Below are 18,106 nucleotides of genomic sequence, written 5' to 3'. Positions count from 1 at the left end.
CTGCATGGAAGAGGTTTCCCTTGATAAGGAAACAATATAAGGATGAAAGTATCTGTGATGCTCAGGGAACATCAAATAGTCCTAGCTGAGCAAGTTGAGTGATGGTGGGCCACAAGGCAGACATTTTTAGGCAGCTCATTGGGGGCTTTGGTATTTGGCACGTACATTCCAGTTGACGGAAACTCACTGAAAGCTCTTGAGGAGGGGGTACCTTGTCTGGCCTCTGGCTCTGAACATTGTAGCTTCCCATCTGCATATTATTCTCTCCCTCATGCTGTTCCTTCCCTTAGAATACATTCATCTACTGTCTTGGTACCATTTTGGTACCATCTATGGAAAGACCAAGACCCAGCTGAAATGTTCACTTGTCTTCAAGTTCATCCCTCACCCCTGAATTTCTTTAATCATTCTTTTATACATCATGGCCCCAAGTCACAGGGACATTGCTGGGGAGTTCCCTAGTTATCTGAGGTCTCTGAAAAGAGTGGGGCTCGTTCATGCAACATCACAAGACCAATTCCTTTTGGAAGATATATCTTTAGACACTTCTTTTTTGGTCTTATTTTTATGCAAAGTCCAAACTATAATAACATTTTAAAACAAAGAAGGTATAAATCTCACTGCTCATTTTGCCTAGACCAACATGAGAATATGTGGACTGGATCCAAGGAGAAAAAAGAAGCAGCACTCAGCTCCCCCCACCATCTTGTCCCCGATCCTTTGCTCTTTTATGCTCACCAGGTCTCCTTCACTCAAGTGTGGCAAATTATGTAATTAGTGAAAGAGCAACAATTTTGCCAAGAAAATGGTTATGTGTTTATGGAAGTTCAATGGCTCAAAATGTCTAATGAATCCATTTAATGGGCCCAGAGAAAAAAAAGAAGAACTGGGCCCCAGCCAGCTCTGCAAAACCAGGGATAGCTGAGAAACACCCCCCGGAAAGAAGACCATTTTGAGACACTGCTTAAGTAGCAAGTACTCATCCCTGGGGTGGCCTCAGCACCCACCACTCTCCCCTCTGTGCTGACACAGAACAAAATAATCAGTGAAAAATTCCCCAGGAAATGGTCTATGGCTTTAAACAGTCCAATCTATACCCTTGCTAGATTGACATCTTTCCTGCTTTTTCAATTTTCCATAAGATATTCAAGTCATTAGAGAACACTGAACTTAATTGTTATTCTCTGAAAGCTTACCGTGATATCCAGGGGTTTAGACTATGCAGTTTGCCTTCAATCGTGTTAGCAACTGGACAGGAATGTGAATAAAATGCCTGTGCTTTATTTTGGGACCTGCAGTTTGGTGTGCTAGAGTGTGCTTCACTTCCTCTGTGCTCCCCCAGAGCACCAGGGGCTTCCAGATTCTAGCCTCAGTTCAGGCAGACATTCTTTCCAGAAAATGCCATCATTTTCTCTAGTGTGCCTATTGACCAAGGGAAATACCAAAACACGTTTGGGCTGGGGTCTTGGTTACTTTGGTTTTCTAAACTGCCCTGGAAAGTTCTATAGCTTTGACATTGAACCAGTCTCGGAACATAATGGGGTTCACTAGTACAATGTACATTTCATGATGTATTTTCTACTGTTTGTAAGTACCCTAGACTACGGGGGAATTTTTTTCTGGGGTCTTCCCTGGACACCTCTCCCGGGCTATTGCTTGGCCATCTTGTTTGGTTTCTCGTTGGCATCTCTGATCAGGGCAACAGAAGGATGGGAGGGGAACAAAGCAACATGAAATGCGCCCTTCCTTCAGAACAGACAGGGGGAATGAACTTGGTGAATTCAGCTGAGGGCGAGCAAGAGCATTCTAGATGGATGGGAAGGCCAGTAGAGACACTTCACTACCCCGAAGCTGCATGAACATTCAATGTAGAACCCCATCTGTTTTGTTAAATTGACAATTTCCTTTAGCAGGAAATAAAGGTTCATACTGAGTTTCAGACCAGCTACAGGGTAAGAAATAGCTTCACTTTTTAAAGACTTTGCTTTTTAAGGCATTCGGCATGTAACCTAATTTCATTTGATGGAGTTTGTTTTTCCTTCTCCATTTGCTGCCTAGAAATGTGCGCTTCATTATCTCCCGCAGAGTTGGGGTTGGAGAGGGGGAGCCGGTAGGAGCTGGAGACTCAGAGTTCTCTGGGCCTCAAAAGCACTTAAAAAAAAAATTAAATAAAATTAAAATAAATGACAAGAGCAGCCATCCCTGTGGGTTTGCTGTCTCAAACACGTCACACCACACAGCTGTAACTCCTAAGGGGGACTGACTGGACCCTGCCGGCTTCCATTTCACAAGCACGGCGACAAGGCCAAACCCAAATAAGTGAAGGACAGCACATTAGCAGAAACACACACAGGGGTTGATTTTCTTCCAGGGAAATGTGGTTTTCATTTGAGAGAAAAGCTCGCATCTATTAGGCCTCTTTTAGAATGCAACAAATTAATACTTTGTTTTCGATTTTTAAAAAATTCAAACCTTCCGATGTTCTAACATGAAGATGAGACTTTATCTAAACAACTAATTATAATGGAATATGATTTCCTGGGCTAAAATGCATTACTTTAGAACCGTTTTTTTTTTTTTAATATTGATATGAGGGAAAACACACACACACAAGTGATTGTAGAATATCAACTTTTTAATTTAAAAAGGGTAATCAAGCCATTACCCGGGAGAAAAGACACACATCACCAAGGCTCTCATTAGCGCTGGCTGGCTACATGACTCTAGCGCCCTCAGCAAGTGGAAATGAATTTACTTGATGTCACACAAAAGAGCTACTCCTCTCAAGATCCAGTGATCTGGGGACAAAACCGTTCGCAAATACACCACAGTGATGAAGGTCAAGTCAGTACGCCTGGGTTTCTTGTAAATAGGACACACATACAGCTTGGGGTCCTTGGGCGCAATGGAATTAATGGCAAAGATGTGCAGGACAGGCAGCTGCGTGAAGAGCACCTTGGGCGTGGATTCTGTGAGCTTCCCATTCCGTCTGTCCCAGGCTGCTCCATCCATATACAGCCCATAAATATACACACCTTCCTGGAAGAGTCAAGCATAAGGTAATAGGATTTTTGAAAAATTAGGTGCTGTGAGATGGACATCCGTTACTGTAATAAGGGTCGTCAGTTTAGAAAGAAGACATACACCAGTCTTGAAACACCGCCAAAAGAATGAAACACCACTGGGTGCATTGCATTAGTGAAATACTGAGCCCAATTTTCCCCTGTGGCCTATCTTGAGGCCATAAGGGCTGCAGAAATGTTCCCGTTATTGCTTATTTAAGCTTAGGGGTAGCCTGCTGGGGACAATAGACTTAGCCAGCAGAACCAAATCACCTCTCCAGGGAGATAAGTCTCAGAGAGATCTGGTCTGAGTCAGTGTAGGGTCAGAACAAGGAAAGGGATTTGGAGCTGGGAGCCACACGGGATCTCAGCCTGTGCCAGCCAAGCCAACCTGCAGCTCTAACCACCTCAGTCAGAGGAAGGAGTGAGATTTGTTCAGCCAGGCCCAGCCGGCGGGAGAATCAGAGCACCCCCAGAGGCCAGGTGTGGTAGAGCTAGCACAGGCATAACAGACAGGGACTGGGTGTATTGGTTCGACAGTGGCTGGCAGTCGTCCCCTGTTTCACACAAAGGAATCCTGCCCTTGAGGTCTTCACCATTAAACTGGGGGAAAAGACATGAATTGAATACCAGCACACACTTGTTAGAGGGGCTGCCTAGTGACCAGCACTGAGACTATGTGAAAGGCCACCCTGGGGTGGAGTGCTTGGGGGTCTTTGCAGAGGAGATGGCTTTGAAGGGTGGGCTGCTTTGGGGAAGACAGAGGACAGAGGCCAGGCATCCAGGCAGGAGCGATAGTACAAAGATAGGTAGGATGAGTAGGAAAGCCCAAGCATTTTATTTAGCAGATGATTCAGTGGCTATAAAATGAGCTAGGACTTGACCGTGGAAAAGTCTAGATGTCAAAGTGAAGAGTTTGAACTTTACCTTGTACGCCACGGGGAGCCATAGAACACGTGTTCAGTAGGAAAAGAAAGGCTAGAGGGAATCACGGGGAGACTCTGATAATCACATAAGCCCATAAGATAAATCTATTTAGAACATGGTGAACATTTTTCCTTTCCAATGAGGAGTAGGTAAGGAGAAGCAAATGTAGATTATAATAAAAGAGAGGGAGATTAATTGCAAAGTGTTTTCTGGAATCCCCTCATGTGAGCTAAGAGTATGAGGACCATATTTTTTGAACCCAAACCTGAAGTACACGGTTTGACGGTAAGACCAGGAGCAACCCCAGAAAATCAGGACATATGATGACGATCACCGCCAGTGGGTGACAATTACTACATGAACGACACAACCATTTAGGTATCATCCATCGGTAAACTGTACCCCTTTCAGGTTCCTTTTCATCTCAGAACTTTAAAAAGTCATAGTTAGAAGGTGTAGTGCGTTGAAGAGTGTCCCCCAAAAAATTCATGTCCACTTAGAACCTCCGAATGTGACCATTTGGAAATAAGGCCTTTGCAGATGGGATTAGTTAAGGTCATATTGGGATTAAAGTGGGCTCTAAACTCAATATGAGTGGTGTCTTTGTAAGAAGAGGAGGGGACACACAGAGATGCACACAAAGAAAAGGCCATGTGACAATGGAGGCAGAGGCTATCAGCCAAGGAACACCAAGGACTGCCCGAATCTATTGGAAGCTGAGAGAGAGACATGGAACAGAATCCACCCCCTCTGCCCTGAGCCTTCAGAAGAAACCAACTCTGCCAATACCTTGATTCCAGGCTCTGGCCTCCTGACCTCTGAGGAAATAAATCTTTGTTGTTTTAAGCCCCCAGTTTGTGGTGCTTGGTGGCAGCAGCCTGAGGAAGTGAGTACATGTCTTGGTGCCAGGAAACGGGGTGCTGCTCTAACAAGCACCTAGAAATGTGGAAGTGACTTTGGAATTGTGTAATGGGAAAACGCTGCAAGAATTCTGAGGGGCGTGATTGAAGTAACCGAGGGTTGCCTTGACTGGAGAGGTTGCCTGTGGAAATACGGAGGTTAAGTGTAGTTCTGGTCGGTGCAGACAGAAGTGAGGACCAGGCTATTGGACGCTGGAAAAAAGGCGACCACTGCTGTAACGTGGCAGAAAGGGCCAGAACTTGGAATTCATCTGGCCCAGTCCTCTTCCTCGACAATGGAGAGAATGAAAATCAGAGAAAGGGAAAATGAGGCTGACGTATTGAGTACCTATATGGAGTCCTAAGTGATTCCAGTTGATTCTCGCAACTGTTTTTCAAGAGGTTGAATCATCACCCTTATTTCACAGATGAGGAAGTTGAGGCTCAAAAAGTTAAAGTACTTGCCCAAGTCCACAGAGCAGGTCAGTGTCCAAGCAGTAGCTCCCAAAGGCATCTGCTTACCTTGGGGGGGCCCTGCTCTTCCCCCCTCCAGGTGTCCCTCCACCCAGGGTCCCACAGCTAGCGGGGGGCCCTGCTGGAACTGACCCCAGAGCTCAGGACCGCGGGTACTGTTGGTCTCCACCACCCCCCACAGTCGTCCCGTCTGTGGAGCCCACAGCAGGAGCTGGAGACATGTGGAAAACCCCTTTTTAGCAAACACAAGTGTAACTTGAAATTATAAAGACATGCTATATGGGGAGTTCCAGCACTTGTCATTAATTCCCACTCTGGCAAACAGGAGGCTTCAGCATTGAAGTCTCCTGGTGAGGACCAAGGAAACCCCAGCTACAAAGCCAATGGACTTAACTGACACATTCATAGGTCAGTGTCAGGCAGAATTTGAGCTTTCAACCCTGGTTCCAGAACTGCCCCTGCTATAGCCCAGTGGTGCCTACCACAGGGGGCGATGTGATCTCCTCCTTGGTCTGCCGCAGAACTTCGTTGTGGATGGTCACGGAGTCCAGGGCCCAGCCTTTGTGGGCACGAGTCACTTCTTGCCTCATTGCTGTGAGGAAGCCTGAAGAAAAGAACAGAAAAGAGGATCCCGATGTCTTGGTGCAGTCCACTTGAGAAACAAGAAGGGAGCAGAGCCAAGTGTAAGTTGCTTACCAAACTCCAAATGCATGTCCCCCTCCCCCCCAAGAGGAGTTGAGATTGAACCTCAAGGGCACATTTCTTCCTGTGTTTTGTTTCTATGGGGACCTGCAATGAGCTGGGTATTCCCTGCTGGCTGACAGCAGGAGAGCAGCACCCTTTCTGCCTCAGACGGAGTCTTGGTTTGAAATTCTCTCCTGGGGTTTCAACCACTCAAGTGTCTAAAGATTGTAACCCAGGCCTAGCTCAGAGTCTCTATCTGAAAACACGCTATTTAGGAACAAGACTGGAATGGTAAATATTCTGAGATCAGCATTCCAATGAAAACTTGAATAAAACCATTATCAAGCTTCTATTTGCTATAATGGAACAATTTCATTTTGTCTAAGGAAACAAGGCATAATGCCAAAATAGAAAACCCAACTTTCAATTTGCTCAAACAAAGCAATCGCACCGGAAGGAAAGCTATGTGTTTTAATGTGCATAATACAGTTATTTTAAGGCAATATGTGGCTCCAGAGATTGTGGCCTTTCTTTACACTTAATATTTGCAAACCACGCCATTCAATTCAATAAGAGAAGTCTTCGAGAGGAGCAATTATGTTAGAAACTAGGCCCTAAACTTCAAATGGACTTCAAAACCTTAGGAAGATTTATCTGTGACCTCTATATTACATTTGGCTCCCATGTTAATGGTGAAAATCATGAGACTCTTGATTCATAATCATGAGTATATTTTGGAATATGTATGTCCCCACTACTCCCAGTGATATCTGAGAACCGTTATGCACAAACCAGCACAGTCAATGAGAATATTTTATCAAGTTTGACTGGGAATAGAGGGAAGAGAAAAAGTTGCAAGGCACTGAGCTACTATCCCTCAAAGTTGGAAAGAAAGAACAGGCCCCTAGCCTGGCTGAATGAGAGAGTCAAGTTCTTCCGGTTCCCAAGTCCCTTCCTGGTTATTAAATTAGACAGTTGGGGAGGCACGCATTCATTCATTCATTTATTCATTTGTTAAATCTCTCAGGCGTGGCCACTGTGTACCAGGCACCGCTCTAGGTGTGATACCCACAAAGATGAAAAGGCCGTCCATGGATCCCGCGTTCCAGGAGCTCAGTCTACAAGGAATGTGGAGGAAGGCAAGACATATAACACATTGTTGTTATGAGCAGAGGTGTGAACAAAATAAACCACTCAGGAAGACAGCTCAAGGGAGGCTAAATCAAGAAGATGAAGTTGAAGGTGACTCTTGCAAGATACGTAGGGGTTTGTCAGATGCGACAATTCCAGTTAGAGGAACAGCGTGTGCAAAAAACATGGAGGTCTAGGCGAAAAGTGAAGCAATGTTGGCAGATAAGGTTAGAACAAAGGTAGAGGCGGGATTTTCAGGGTCGGGGTTTGGACTTGATTTTGTGGCTAGTGGGAAGCCACTGAATATTTAGAGTAGGCAAATAATTTGGTTACATTTGCATCATATAAGGTGTACTCAGAGTGCTCTCTAAAATAGGATTTGCCTGCTAAAGAAGAGCCCTTGCATTAACCCAAAAGATCAGTCAACCAGAGTAGCTGATTGTAGTACTTTTATAGGTGATGCTTTTTTTTGTCTTTTAAAGATTTTATTTATTTGAGAAAGAGAGAGAGAGAGAGAGAGGAAGAAGCAGACTCCCCACTGAGCAGGGAGCCCAATGAGGGACTAGATCCTAGGACCCCAGGACCACGACCTGAGCCAAAGACAGATGCTTAAACGACTGAGCCTCCCAGGCACCTCTAGGTGATGCTTATAAAGCTATAGTTTCACAAAACTATACTGAGAGGGCCTGGTAGTAAAGGAAGATTTTATGACACCAAAAGTTCACTACACGGGCCAGGAAATGGTGCAAGTTTGCCTGGGAGCAATTGCTGGTCAGTGCCTCTCCGTACTCCATGCTCGGAGTTATTTGAAGTGATTTGATCAGCGTGGGATTATGTCGACTTCAATATTCAATAGTATGGATCCCATACTCTAGTAGTAAGACAAGCATTTTGTGAATTTGCCAGTTGGTGGTGTATGACTGCTGGGGGAGGGAGGTCATCGAGAGAATGTGACCACCAGTTGACCTGTGAGCTGCACCCAGGCCATCAGAGACACCTCTCTCCCTCCCCTGTCCTTTGAACCTTCGGCCCTCTGCCTTCCCCCCTCCCAGAAGCTGCTAAAGAGCACAGCCTGGAGATGGTGATGTGGTGTTGGGATCATCTCGATGTTGTTCATGATTGAACCTAGAGAAGGCCTCTAGATAAACCTTTACATTTGGTGGGCGGCTGTGACGATCTACTCTTGCGGCTGCTGGAGACAAGCTTCCTGCGTAAATTCCCTTGCTTATTAAACCTGTCACCTACCCACCTGGAGTGGCCTGCCTTTTTCTGGGTCTCTCTCCGCCCTCCACGGAAGGGGGCCAGTTTCAGATTTCACCGGGGAAGCTTCCGGGAAGGCTGCAAACCAGTAACTGGTGAGCCTGCCAGGAGACCAAAGAAACCGGCCTTGGGAAAGAGGCATCCGAGGGAAAAATCCCACGTTGACCATCAACCTCTATGTGGGGAGGGGTGGCCTGTATGTCAGAGGCCCTGCCCGTGTGTACAGGGGAACCCTGGAAATGCTGGCCGCTTTAATGTGCTTCTTTGAGAGACCGCTAATGCACTGGGCAAAGAGAATGCCCTGCAAAGTGAGGAGAGGGAGGGAGGGGCGTTGTGGGGATTGAGCGTGAAATGGACAAAACAGCCTGCCATCCTAGTACAAAGGAATGCGAGGCACAGCAATCACAGCCCTGGCCAGCAGGGCAGCCCCCAGTTCAGGAAACGTTCATGACGAGAGTGTATCCTCCCATTGAGCTTATTGATACAGCATGCCAAGTTCCAGCAAAAGGCCAAGAAAAGTACCCAAGCATGGTTAGTGCAGCTACGGAAGACAGGAGGCCATGGCATTCTTCTGCCTAGGCAGGTGGCAGAAAATATGAGCAACATCACCACACACCCTGCCCTCCAGCAGTGCTGGCATGGTGCTCGGTGGGGAGGGCTGGTTCGAGGTATGCATTCCCTTATAGTTGGGACTGTTCTAGCCTGCTGGGGGGCTTAACCCAATGGAGGCGACCTCCCTGGGAAGATGGGACCTTGGAAATATATAGAGGGGGTACAACAAATTCTTGGGGAGTTGGGAATGACATAGGCCATCTACACCCCTGTCTTTGAAGGGCCTCATCAGGCCACATTCACCGCAGGAATGAAAGCCAAGATACTCTAGCCCGCCCCCAGCACCTGGTATGGGACGCTGATATCCAGGCTAAGCCCAGTTGTGGGGCAAGATATTATGGTGTTGGGAAATCCATTGCTGATCTGGGGGAAACTGACAGATCCTTGGAACTGGTATGGGCTGTGGAATAGACCCAAGATAAAGAGGGAGCTCAGAAGGTCAAAAGTTTATCCCAATCAGCTATAAAGGGTACAGTAAAATTAGCCCAGAAGCAAATGTGGTTTGGCCTCATTGCTGCAGGGACGCAACCTGCACAGATAGACCAACAACCTGTGGAAACTATGGAAAAGTCTCGAAACTTGAACAAGAATTTGGACCTGCCGCATCTTCCCCTACCATGTCTGATGCCCTGCTCCTCTAGCAGAGGCCTCAGGGATACAGTCTTATTCAGGGTGGGTGCCTCCTACATCCAGGGTATTGTTGGATACAGTCCAAGAGTGCTTCCGGGTGAGGACCACTGCAGGTGATCAGAGGACTCATGTCGAGCTCACGACTCACCAGTCCCCCAGGAATAAACAAAAGCAACAGCTCTGGTGGATACTGGAGCTGAAAGTACTCTACCACGTGGTAACCCTCAGAAGTTTCCTGGCCCCCTCAGTGTCATTGATGATTATGGAGGGCACACAGTTATGGTCAGGAAGGTCCTTTTGACCCTCCAAATTGGGCGTTCTATGTGAGTTTTTTTTCTCTCCAATACCAGAAAACATTGTGGACGCTGATATCCTACACGGTCAAACTCTGCAAACCTCTACTGGTGAATTTTGCTTCCAGGTTACAGTCATCAAAGCAGTGCTGAGGGGAAATGCCAACTGGGAACCTGTAAGCCTGCCATCCCTGCGAAGAGGGGTAGCTGTCAAATAGTATCAATTGCCTAGGGGTGGAGAAGGAGATAGGAGAAACTATTTAAGAACTGCCCTGAGTGGGTATTATATGCCCTTCCCACAGTGCTCTCAACAACCTGGACTGGCCGGTAAAAAAGCCGGGTGGCTTGTGGCAGATGATGGTGGACCTACCAAAAATTGCACAAGGTAGTGGCCCCCTATTCAATATGTGGCTGTGGCCCACATTGCCACCATCTTAGATACCTTGGTCATGGTCTTAGGCATTTACTCTACTGTGCTAGATGTAGCAAATGCTTTTTTTCAATAGACTCCTGGCCACTGGGTCACAGGATCAAATTTGCCTCCACATGGTAGGGGCAGCAATGAACCTTTCAAGTGCTTCCCCAAGGTGACCAGCACAGCCCCGCTGTCATGGCATGGTAGTCCAAGACCTGTCCCTGTCCTCCTTCCCCACATCGGTAAAATGGGCCCATTACACTGCCGATACAATGCTAACATGTGAAGACTTGCCTCTGCGGCAGGACGCTCGGCAGGCTTTGCTGGAACATCTGGGGGAGAAGATGAGCAGAAAATTAAAGGCCCAGGCACTGCTGTAAGGTTTTGGGAGTTGTTTGGTGGGGTAAGCCGCCAAAGTTGTTTGGTGGGGTAAGTGTGTTGCCGTAGAAGCTGTGATTGATAAGGGCAAGCTCACCCAACCCCTAAGAATGTGAAAGAAGTAAAGCCTTTGTGGAGATTTGGGGCTTTTGGAAGACTTTTATTCCCCACCTAGCACAGTGTCTCTGTCCCTTACACTGCCTGGCAAAGAAGGGGCATGTGTAGGACTGCGGATCAGAGCGGTAAGCCACCTTTGAGAAGATAAAAATATTAGTGAAGCAGATTAAAGCTGTTGGCATCCCCTCACCAGTGCTACCAGTTGAGTTAGAGATGTCTGTGACTCCAGAAGTTCTGGGTACAGAGCTCCTCCAGCTAGAGCCTCTCATGCAACAGAGGCTGAACTCAGAGTGGCCATCACTTATGAGCTCTGGCCTTTCACCCTTAGCACTGACACTTGGGCTGTTCTTTTCTCTCTCCCTGTCTCTTTTTAAGATTTTATTTATTTATTTTCAAGAGATAGAGCATATGAGTAAGGGGAGGAGCAGAGGAAGGAGAAGAGGGGGGTGCAGAGGGGGAGGGAGAGGGAGATAACCTCCAGCAGACTGTGTGCTGAGCGAAGAGCCCAATGAGAGGCTCAATCCCATGATTCTGAGATGATGATGACCTGAGTGGAAACCAAGAGTCAGAAGCTTAACCAGCTGAGCCACCCAGATGCCCCAACACTTGGGCTATTCTAAAGGGTTAACTCTGTCACTTGGACAATGGGAGGCTAAGGGGTGAATGAAAATGAGTAGGCCATTGTGGGGTCAAGATGTATGGTGGGGACCATTTTGGTTCCCCTGCCAGAGCCTGAGGCCCTCCTCACTGTCTTTCATATCCTGGCTCATAAGGCACTGACACCCCCTGTCAATCAAGAAGCTGATGTTCTAGCTCAGATACAAGCCCTAGCAACTGGCCCTTCAGTAGACAGAGTAGCTTGGGTACATAGGAAGAGCAGCCACCATTGCATTGAGGTGGGATGGCGTATTGCCAAAGATGCCAGCCAGATTGCCCTCGAAATACAGTGGCTTGGTTAATGTGGTAACAGCATGTCCTGTGTGTTCTAAACAATGCCCAGGGTAGCTTCTAAAGGAGTTTGAGGCCATCCACCAGAGTTCCCAAACAGTAAGGGACTGGAAAATTGATTATATTGGCCCCTCCCTCTGAGTGAGGGTTCTAAATACGCCTTTGTTTGTGTAGACACCACATCTGGCCTAACCCAAGCTTTCCCCTGTCACCATGCAAAGCAGTCTACCACCATTAGGAGATTAGAGAAGCTAAGTAGCATGTATGGATACCCTCACTGACAAGACAGTGATCAGGGGTCATATTCCAAAGGTCATGATGCACAAGACTGTGCAAAAGCACATGACATTGCATGGCAGCTCCATCTCTCCTATAACCCGAAAGCAGCAGCAGGGGTGGGGGAGGTTGGGTGAAAGGACAACTGAAATACTAAAACAGCAGATGAAATTAGTAATAGGTAAAACCACCTTGGCCCAGTGAGCTACAGTACTCTCAGGCTTTAATACACTTGAATGATCAATCAGTAGGGCCTGTTGCCCCATATGGCAGACTTGGGACCCCTGCCAAGGTCCCCAATCCCATAAAGGTATGGAAGTTGCAGGAAATAACCACTGCCCCAGCTCTCACTGTGGATCAACATGCTATGACGCTGAGAACACCAAGCCCCACCACACCTGGGAAAGGAGTTACCTACTGGAAACCGCAATGGGATGTCCTACTGGGATGGGTGTTGCTTCGCACCCATCTTCACTGGGATGGGTGAGGGAGAACTACGTAATCTTCACTGGGATCCCACTGTCCTGCTGCAAGCCAGACCTGTTGAAATGCACTAGGCCTAAATGGAACATGCACCACTGAAAGAGGGGAGAAGGTGGGGGGTCCTGGTCTGGCATATCCTACCCCCAGTCCACCAGCTCATGCCTGACCGGGCTGCCTCCCTCAGCCAACATGGATGGTATGCAAAACCAGGTCAAGTTCCTAAAACTGCCAATTTCCCTCTCCTCAAGGCCAGGTGGGTATGTAGTTTTCCACTGCTACAATCATTGGGCCTGGAGGATGTTCTAGCACACACAGAAGCCCTTACTAAATCCATCCAGCAAGCCTTGAATGATAGCCAACAGAGCCTGTCCTTACCAAATGTGAAACGCCTCTACTGAGAAAAACTGTTTTCCAAAATAGGAGAGCCTTGGACACTATTACTGCCTCACAAGGAAGCACCTCTGCCATTGTCCAAATAGAATGTTGTGTGTTCATTCCTGATGAGTCTGCTAATGTATCATCTCTATTAAATCACATGAGGACACCAGTGAATGGCCTGGGTAATCCAACTTCCAGCCTAGGAGACTTAATAAATCAGTAGTTTGAACCATGGAGCCCTTGGTGGAAAAAGTTGTGACTAATTTTAGGATTATTTTCTTAATCTGTGTTTTCTCTTGCACGTGTCCATACTGTTGCTGTGGCAGCAGCCTGCCGTGCAGCTGATGGCTGCCCAAAGAGCCACCTCTATGCTAGTGAAACCCCTTGCTGACGGCTCAGGTTCTGTTGCAGAAGAGGGGGCCCGGGAGATTGTAAGAGCTGGTCACAGAGTGTTGGGGGAGGTTATCAAGAGAACATGGCCACCAGCTGATCCATGAGCTTCATCTGGGCAATTGGAGTGTCCTCCCCACCTCCCCTGTCCTTCAAATGTGTGTTCTACTTGCCTTTCCTGCTCCCAGAGGCTGCCCTAAGGACAGAGCCTTGGGCTGGTGATGTGTTTTTGAGGCCATCTGGATGATATACATGACTGGACCCAGTTAAGTCCTCTATGTAAACTTCTAACATTTGGCAGGTGGGTACAGAGATCTATTCAGCTTGTGGCCACCCAAGTTAAGCCTCTTACAACTAAGCGCCCTTACTTATAAAACCTGCCACCTACCAATCTGAAGTGGCCTGCCTCTTCCTTTAGTCTCTCCCTGCCTTCCGCATATGGGGGGCTGGTTTCAGATACACCCAGGAAGTTGTAAACCAATAATGACCATAACAATAATATACAATTCTTTCTTGTAAGTCCCTCCGTGAATGTCATTTTCATCATGCAACACCAAGTGTGCCTCCATGTGGCATACTAGACACTGTGTATCCAAGTAGAGTAGTTGGAATTCAATTGACTCTATTTTATGATATTTTAAAATTCATCCCTGATCTATGAATCTACAAGGTCATAATGCACAAGACGTGAATCTTGGTCTTAACCATCCATCTGCACAAATTGAATAATTGAATTTTTCTCTAACATTTTAAATTCCAACTAAATGACATAGGTCCTGAATGATGGATGAGTGGGATTCTCTCTCATGTAACATGCCTGCTTTGAAGAGCCATTGTCAGAAAGCTCTGAAAACCTCAAGTACAATTAGGGAGAGAGCATCTCCCATCTTCTCCCTCCTGGGGGATACACATGATGTTGTCTAGTTTACATGAACAGTACACCTCCTGATTTAGGTAACACTCTTAGTATGCTGGTAGATGGAATCTAGAACACAGATTACTTTGAGCTGTTAAGAAAGGAAAAGGTTAAATAAATGTATTGGAAAGTAGGGGACTGTTCCATGGGCCATTCTCACCCAGAGAACATGGAGAAGATACATAGTTTTTCAAGTCTTGATAGTTTTGCTTTGGCTTCCTGAAAAGAAAAACATGATCTTGTGGAATTCGAACTGCAGTAAATCCACTGAATTGTTCATTATTGAATTTAAAAAAATGAATGACCATCTTTCTTGTAGACTAACATCAAGGCTAATGGAATCAAAATCTGTGTTTTCTGAAGTTTGTATAATTTTAAAAGACTATTGATACATTTTTCTTTATAAAAACTTGAAAAGCAGTACTTTTGTCTTGGCACCAATTTAGTTTTAATAATTCTTAAACCAAACTTCAATCATCAGTGCTGGAAAGTGATTCATGCCTTCATATGTTTGACTCTGAAGTAAGAAGCAAAAAGTTGGGGAAAGTCTTCACCAATAATAACCTTCTGTTCATGAGATTTAACCACCCACATGGAAATGGGTGATTTGACTATTCAACATCTGAGTTGCATGTGGTCCAAATGAGTGTTTTTTTTAAAAAAAATTTTCCCTTCAAACTCATACAGCACAATGAAATCTTAAAACACTTGTCAAGTCTGTTCTTTAAAAAATTCACTATTAAGCTGGGGTTATACTTTGGAAATTCAGGTCTAAAGTAACACTTGTTATGTCTTAATTCCTATAATAGCAGTCACCCAGAATTTCAGCAAACCAATTGCTGTTGTTTGACTTGTGTAGTCAGTCAGCTTAAAGAAAGCTGTAGAGTTCGAGTATCACTTCAAACAAGGCCTCGGAAAAGCCAAAAGAAATAACTAATCGGGAAGGTTGCTTGTCTCAATTTGATCAGGAGGAGGTTGGTAGTCCTATTGGCCATTTTTTTCCTTTAATAAATGAACCAGTCCTTATGTAATGGGCCTTAGGTTGGGCAGTATTTCCTGTCTTATTAGTTGCCAAGCCTCCCAGTAGCATCTTCAAAGATGAGGAGAAATGATGTTCCTGCCACAAGTGTATGACAGGCAGTTTTTCCCCCAAATGAGAAGCAAATGGAGTTCATTAGTAAGTTAAATAAAGGTCAGAAATCATTAAGCAAAGATGGGGTTGATCCACCCAGTTGAATAAGAAGGCAGCAGGCACCTCTGCTGATGCTTCGCTAGATGCTGTAAGGTGGGGAATCTTAACCTTGGATGAAAATTAGAATTATCTGGGAAGCCTTTAAAACTCCCGATTCCTAGGCCACAACTCAGATCAATAAAATCAGAATCTAGAGGTGGGACCCCGGCATCAGCATTGTTTCAAGGCAGGGCTTCTCAAACTTTCATGTTCATAGGTATCAGGTGGGGAAGGAGCTCTTATTAAAATGCAAGTTTTGATTCAGTAGGTAGGTCAAGGGTGGGGGCTGAGATTCTCCACTTCTATCAAGCTCCCAGGTGATACTGATGCTGTTGGCTGGTGGACCACATACTGGGTAGTAAGTCTAAGGCCTAGTTTCTTCACGCATTAGAATGACCAAGTGAGTTTTTAAGAAAACTAATTGTACAGACTCTAGAGGCCTCATCGCCAGAGGTTCCGATATAATTGGTCTGGAGCCCCAGGCATTACTATACATTAAATGTTTCCCAGGTGATTCAGTTGTAGAGGCAGGGCTGAGAACCACACCACTCTGTAAAAAGATCTGCGCAGCAGGGTATTGACAGTTCCCCGACCCACATTTGTTTGAAGAACAAATTTGACAAGTAGGAACAGAAATGCCTCACAGTAGAAGCAAAATATTAGGAAGGCTGTCAGTAGTACGTGTGGACTCCTTCCATGGCCCCCTGAGGCACACGTGTTCTCTGTGATGTTGTTAATCCAGGACATGGTTGGCTCCAACAGAACCTGAGTACAAGTGGGAAAGCTGGCGCTAACTCTGGCGTCTGCTTAATCCACCACATCTCATGCACCAAAATGTTAATTCCCTGAACTGCGCTATCTTCTCTGTGTGCTACTTTATACTTCCTTTCCCTTGCCCCAACCAAACCCTTCCATTGTTCCCTCTGGAGTGGTTCGATGGTTAACCAACTCTCCCATTTCTCCACCTCTTCACAGAACTGCAGCCTTGCTCAACTCTAAAGACACGGTCCTTCCCAATTGTTCCTTCACCCTTTATGAGAATCCTTGGTGCTCTGACAAGCACATCCTCTGGCCACATACTCCAAATACTATCTGCCCCCATTCACTGAGCACCCTCCATCACCTGGGCCTCCTTCAGGATCTTGACTTCTCCATTCCCTGACTTCATCATTTCTGAAGACCTCCTGAGCTCCACCTTTTCTTCACTTCCTTCCTATGTAGTCTAGCTTCATTCTTTTCATCACTTTCCCAGCAAAACTCCAAACCTAGATGAATCCAAATGTCCCCCTTCCTATACTTATTCCAGGCTGCCAAGCAATAATAAGATCATTCCTTCTCAAAGCCACCCAGCAATCTTTCCTTGTCCCCCCCAGTAGCCGACTTTCTCAAACATCTTCCGTTCTCCTTAGATCTTTCCTCCAACGCCTTCTTGCTCCTGAAATCACTTTGCCTCCTACATAGAAAGTGTCAGATGGGAACCCCCTTAACTTCTTGCCATCAAACTGACAAACTCACTCGCACCTAAACTCTTTCCTCCCTTATTATTCTTACTACAATGGGTGCGGTGTCCCTCCACCTGCCTGGAGTGCATCCCTGCACTTGAGAGCCATCCCCTCTTTGCCCCTTTTGTCCCTCTCTGTTATCTTTGCACTTTCCCTGTCTCTCTCTCTCTCACTCTCTCTCTCCTGGCTTCTTCCCATGTGTATTTGAATAGATTCAAGCCTCTCCTATCATTAAAAAAAGAGAATCCTTTCTTCTTACAACCATTCCTCCAGCTTGCTTCTCATCTTCAAAGCCAAATTTCTTGAGACTAATTATCCTTCCTGTCCATACTCTTGTCTCTCCATTTCCTGTTATCCCACTCACTCACCTTGAAGTCTGACTCCTCCACTTCCCCATCCACTCCACTGACACCCTTTGCCAACAGTCTCCTTATTGATAAAGGCATCTGACCACTTTTGGTCTTATCTTACTTGACCTCTGGCAGGATCCGTCTCTACTTCCTACTTTCTCCTCTTGTGTGCCACCACACTATGCTTTCCTGATTTCCCTCTTCCAAGTTGTTTGGATGTGAGAGGACCACTCACAAGAGTTGGGTGATCTGGAGGATGGTGATATACAAGCAAATGTAGCAGAATCTTGATTAGGATGGTTTAGGAGGAAGATGACCAGAAGGTAGTACTGGTGAGGTTCACAGGAGGATGGAATATTCTACATTGGCAGTTGGAAGTGAAGAATCAGAACCTTAAACCAGGACTTCGGATGAGTCAGTCATGAGTAGAGATAAATAGTTGCATCTGTGAGAATGGCTGACATTATCCATGTAGGTACCAGGGCCAAGGGCAGAACTTGCTTGAGATGAGTCAACAAATTAGACCGAGAAGCAGTCCTAGGAGAGGCAGGAGGAGAACCAAGGAAGGTAATGGATGAAAGCCAAGGTATGAAAGAGTTTCCAGAACTGGCATCCTAGTATAATTAAGAGGAATGAAGTTGGCAAGGAGGTCACTAGATTTGGTGGCCTTGGAGAGAACAATGATGAGGCTGGCCAGATTACAAGGGATTAGCCAGTTGGTAAAGAAGATAACAGGTACAGAAACTAGAA

The 18,106-nt window shown here is 46.1% G+C and overlaps 1 protein-coding gene across 1 annotated transcript in view; it reads right to left on the bottom strand.

Moving 5' to 3' along the window:
• Nucleotides 1-2,634: 2,634 nt before the first annotated feature.
• The window catches only part of DNAH8 (dynein axonemal heavy chain 8), a 224,806-nt gene continuing 209,334 nt past the window's right edge, over nucleotides 2,635-18,106 (bottom strand). The window contains exons 57-58 of the mRNA XM_040645126.1: nucleotides 5,845-5,966; nucleotides 2,635-3,039 (exon numbers count right to left, since the gene is read on the bottom strand). Coding sequence (XP_040501060.1) covers nucleotides 2,752-3,039; nucleotides 5,845-5,966 — 410 coding nt within the window. The 3' untranslated portion in view covers nucleotides 2,635-2,751. The remainder of the gene's footprint in view (nucleotides 3,040-5,844; nucleotides 5,967-18,106) is intronic.

This window comes from Ursus maritimus, unplaced genomic scaffold (assembly GCF_017311325.1).
Source record: "Ursus maritimus isolate PB19 unplaced genomic scaffold, ASM1731132v1 scaffold_30, whole genome shotgun sequence".
NCBI classification, from domain to species: domain Eukaryota; kingdom Metazoa; phylum Chordata; class Mammalia; order Carnivora; family Ursidae; genus Ursus; species Ursus maritimus.
The sequence above is the reverse complement of the archived record's forward strand: the minus strand, read 5'-3'. Positions and strand labels throughout refer to the sequence as shown.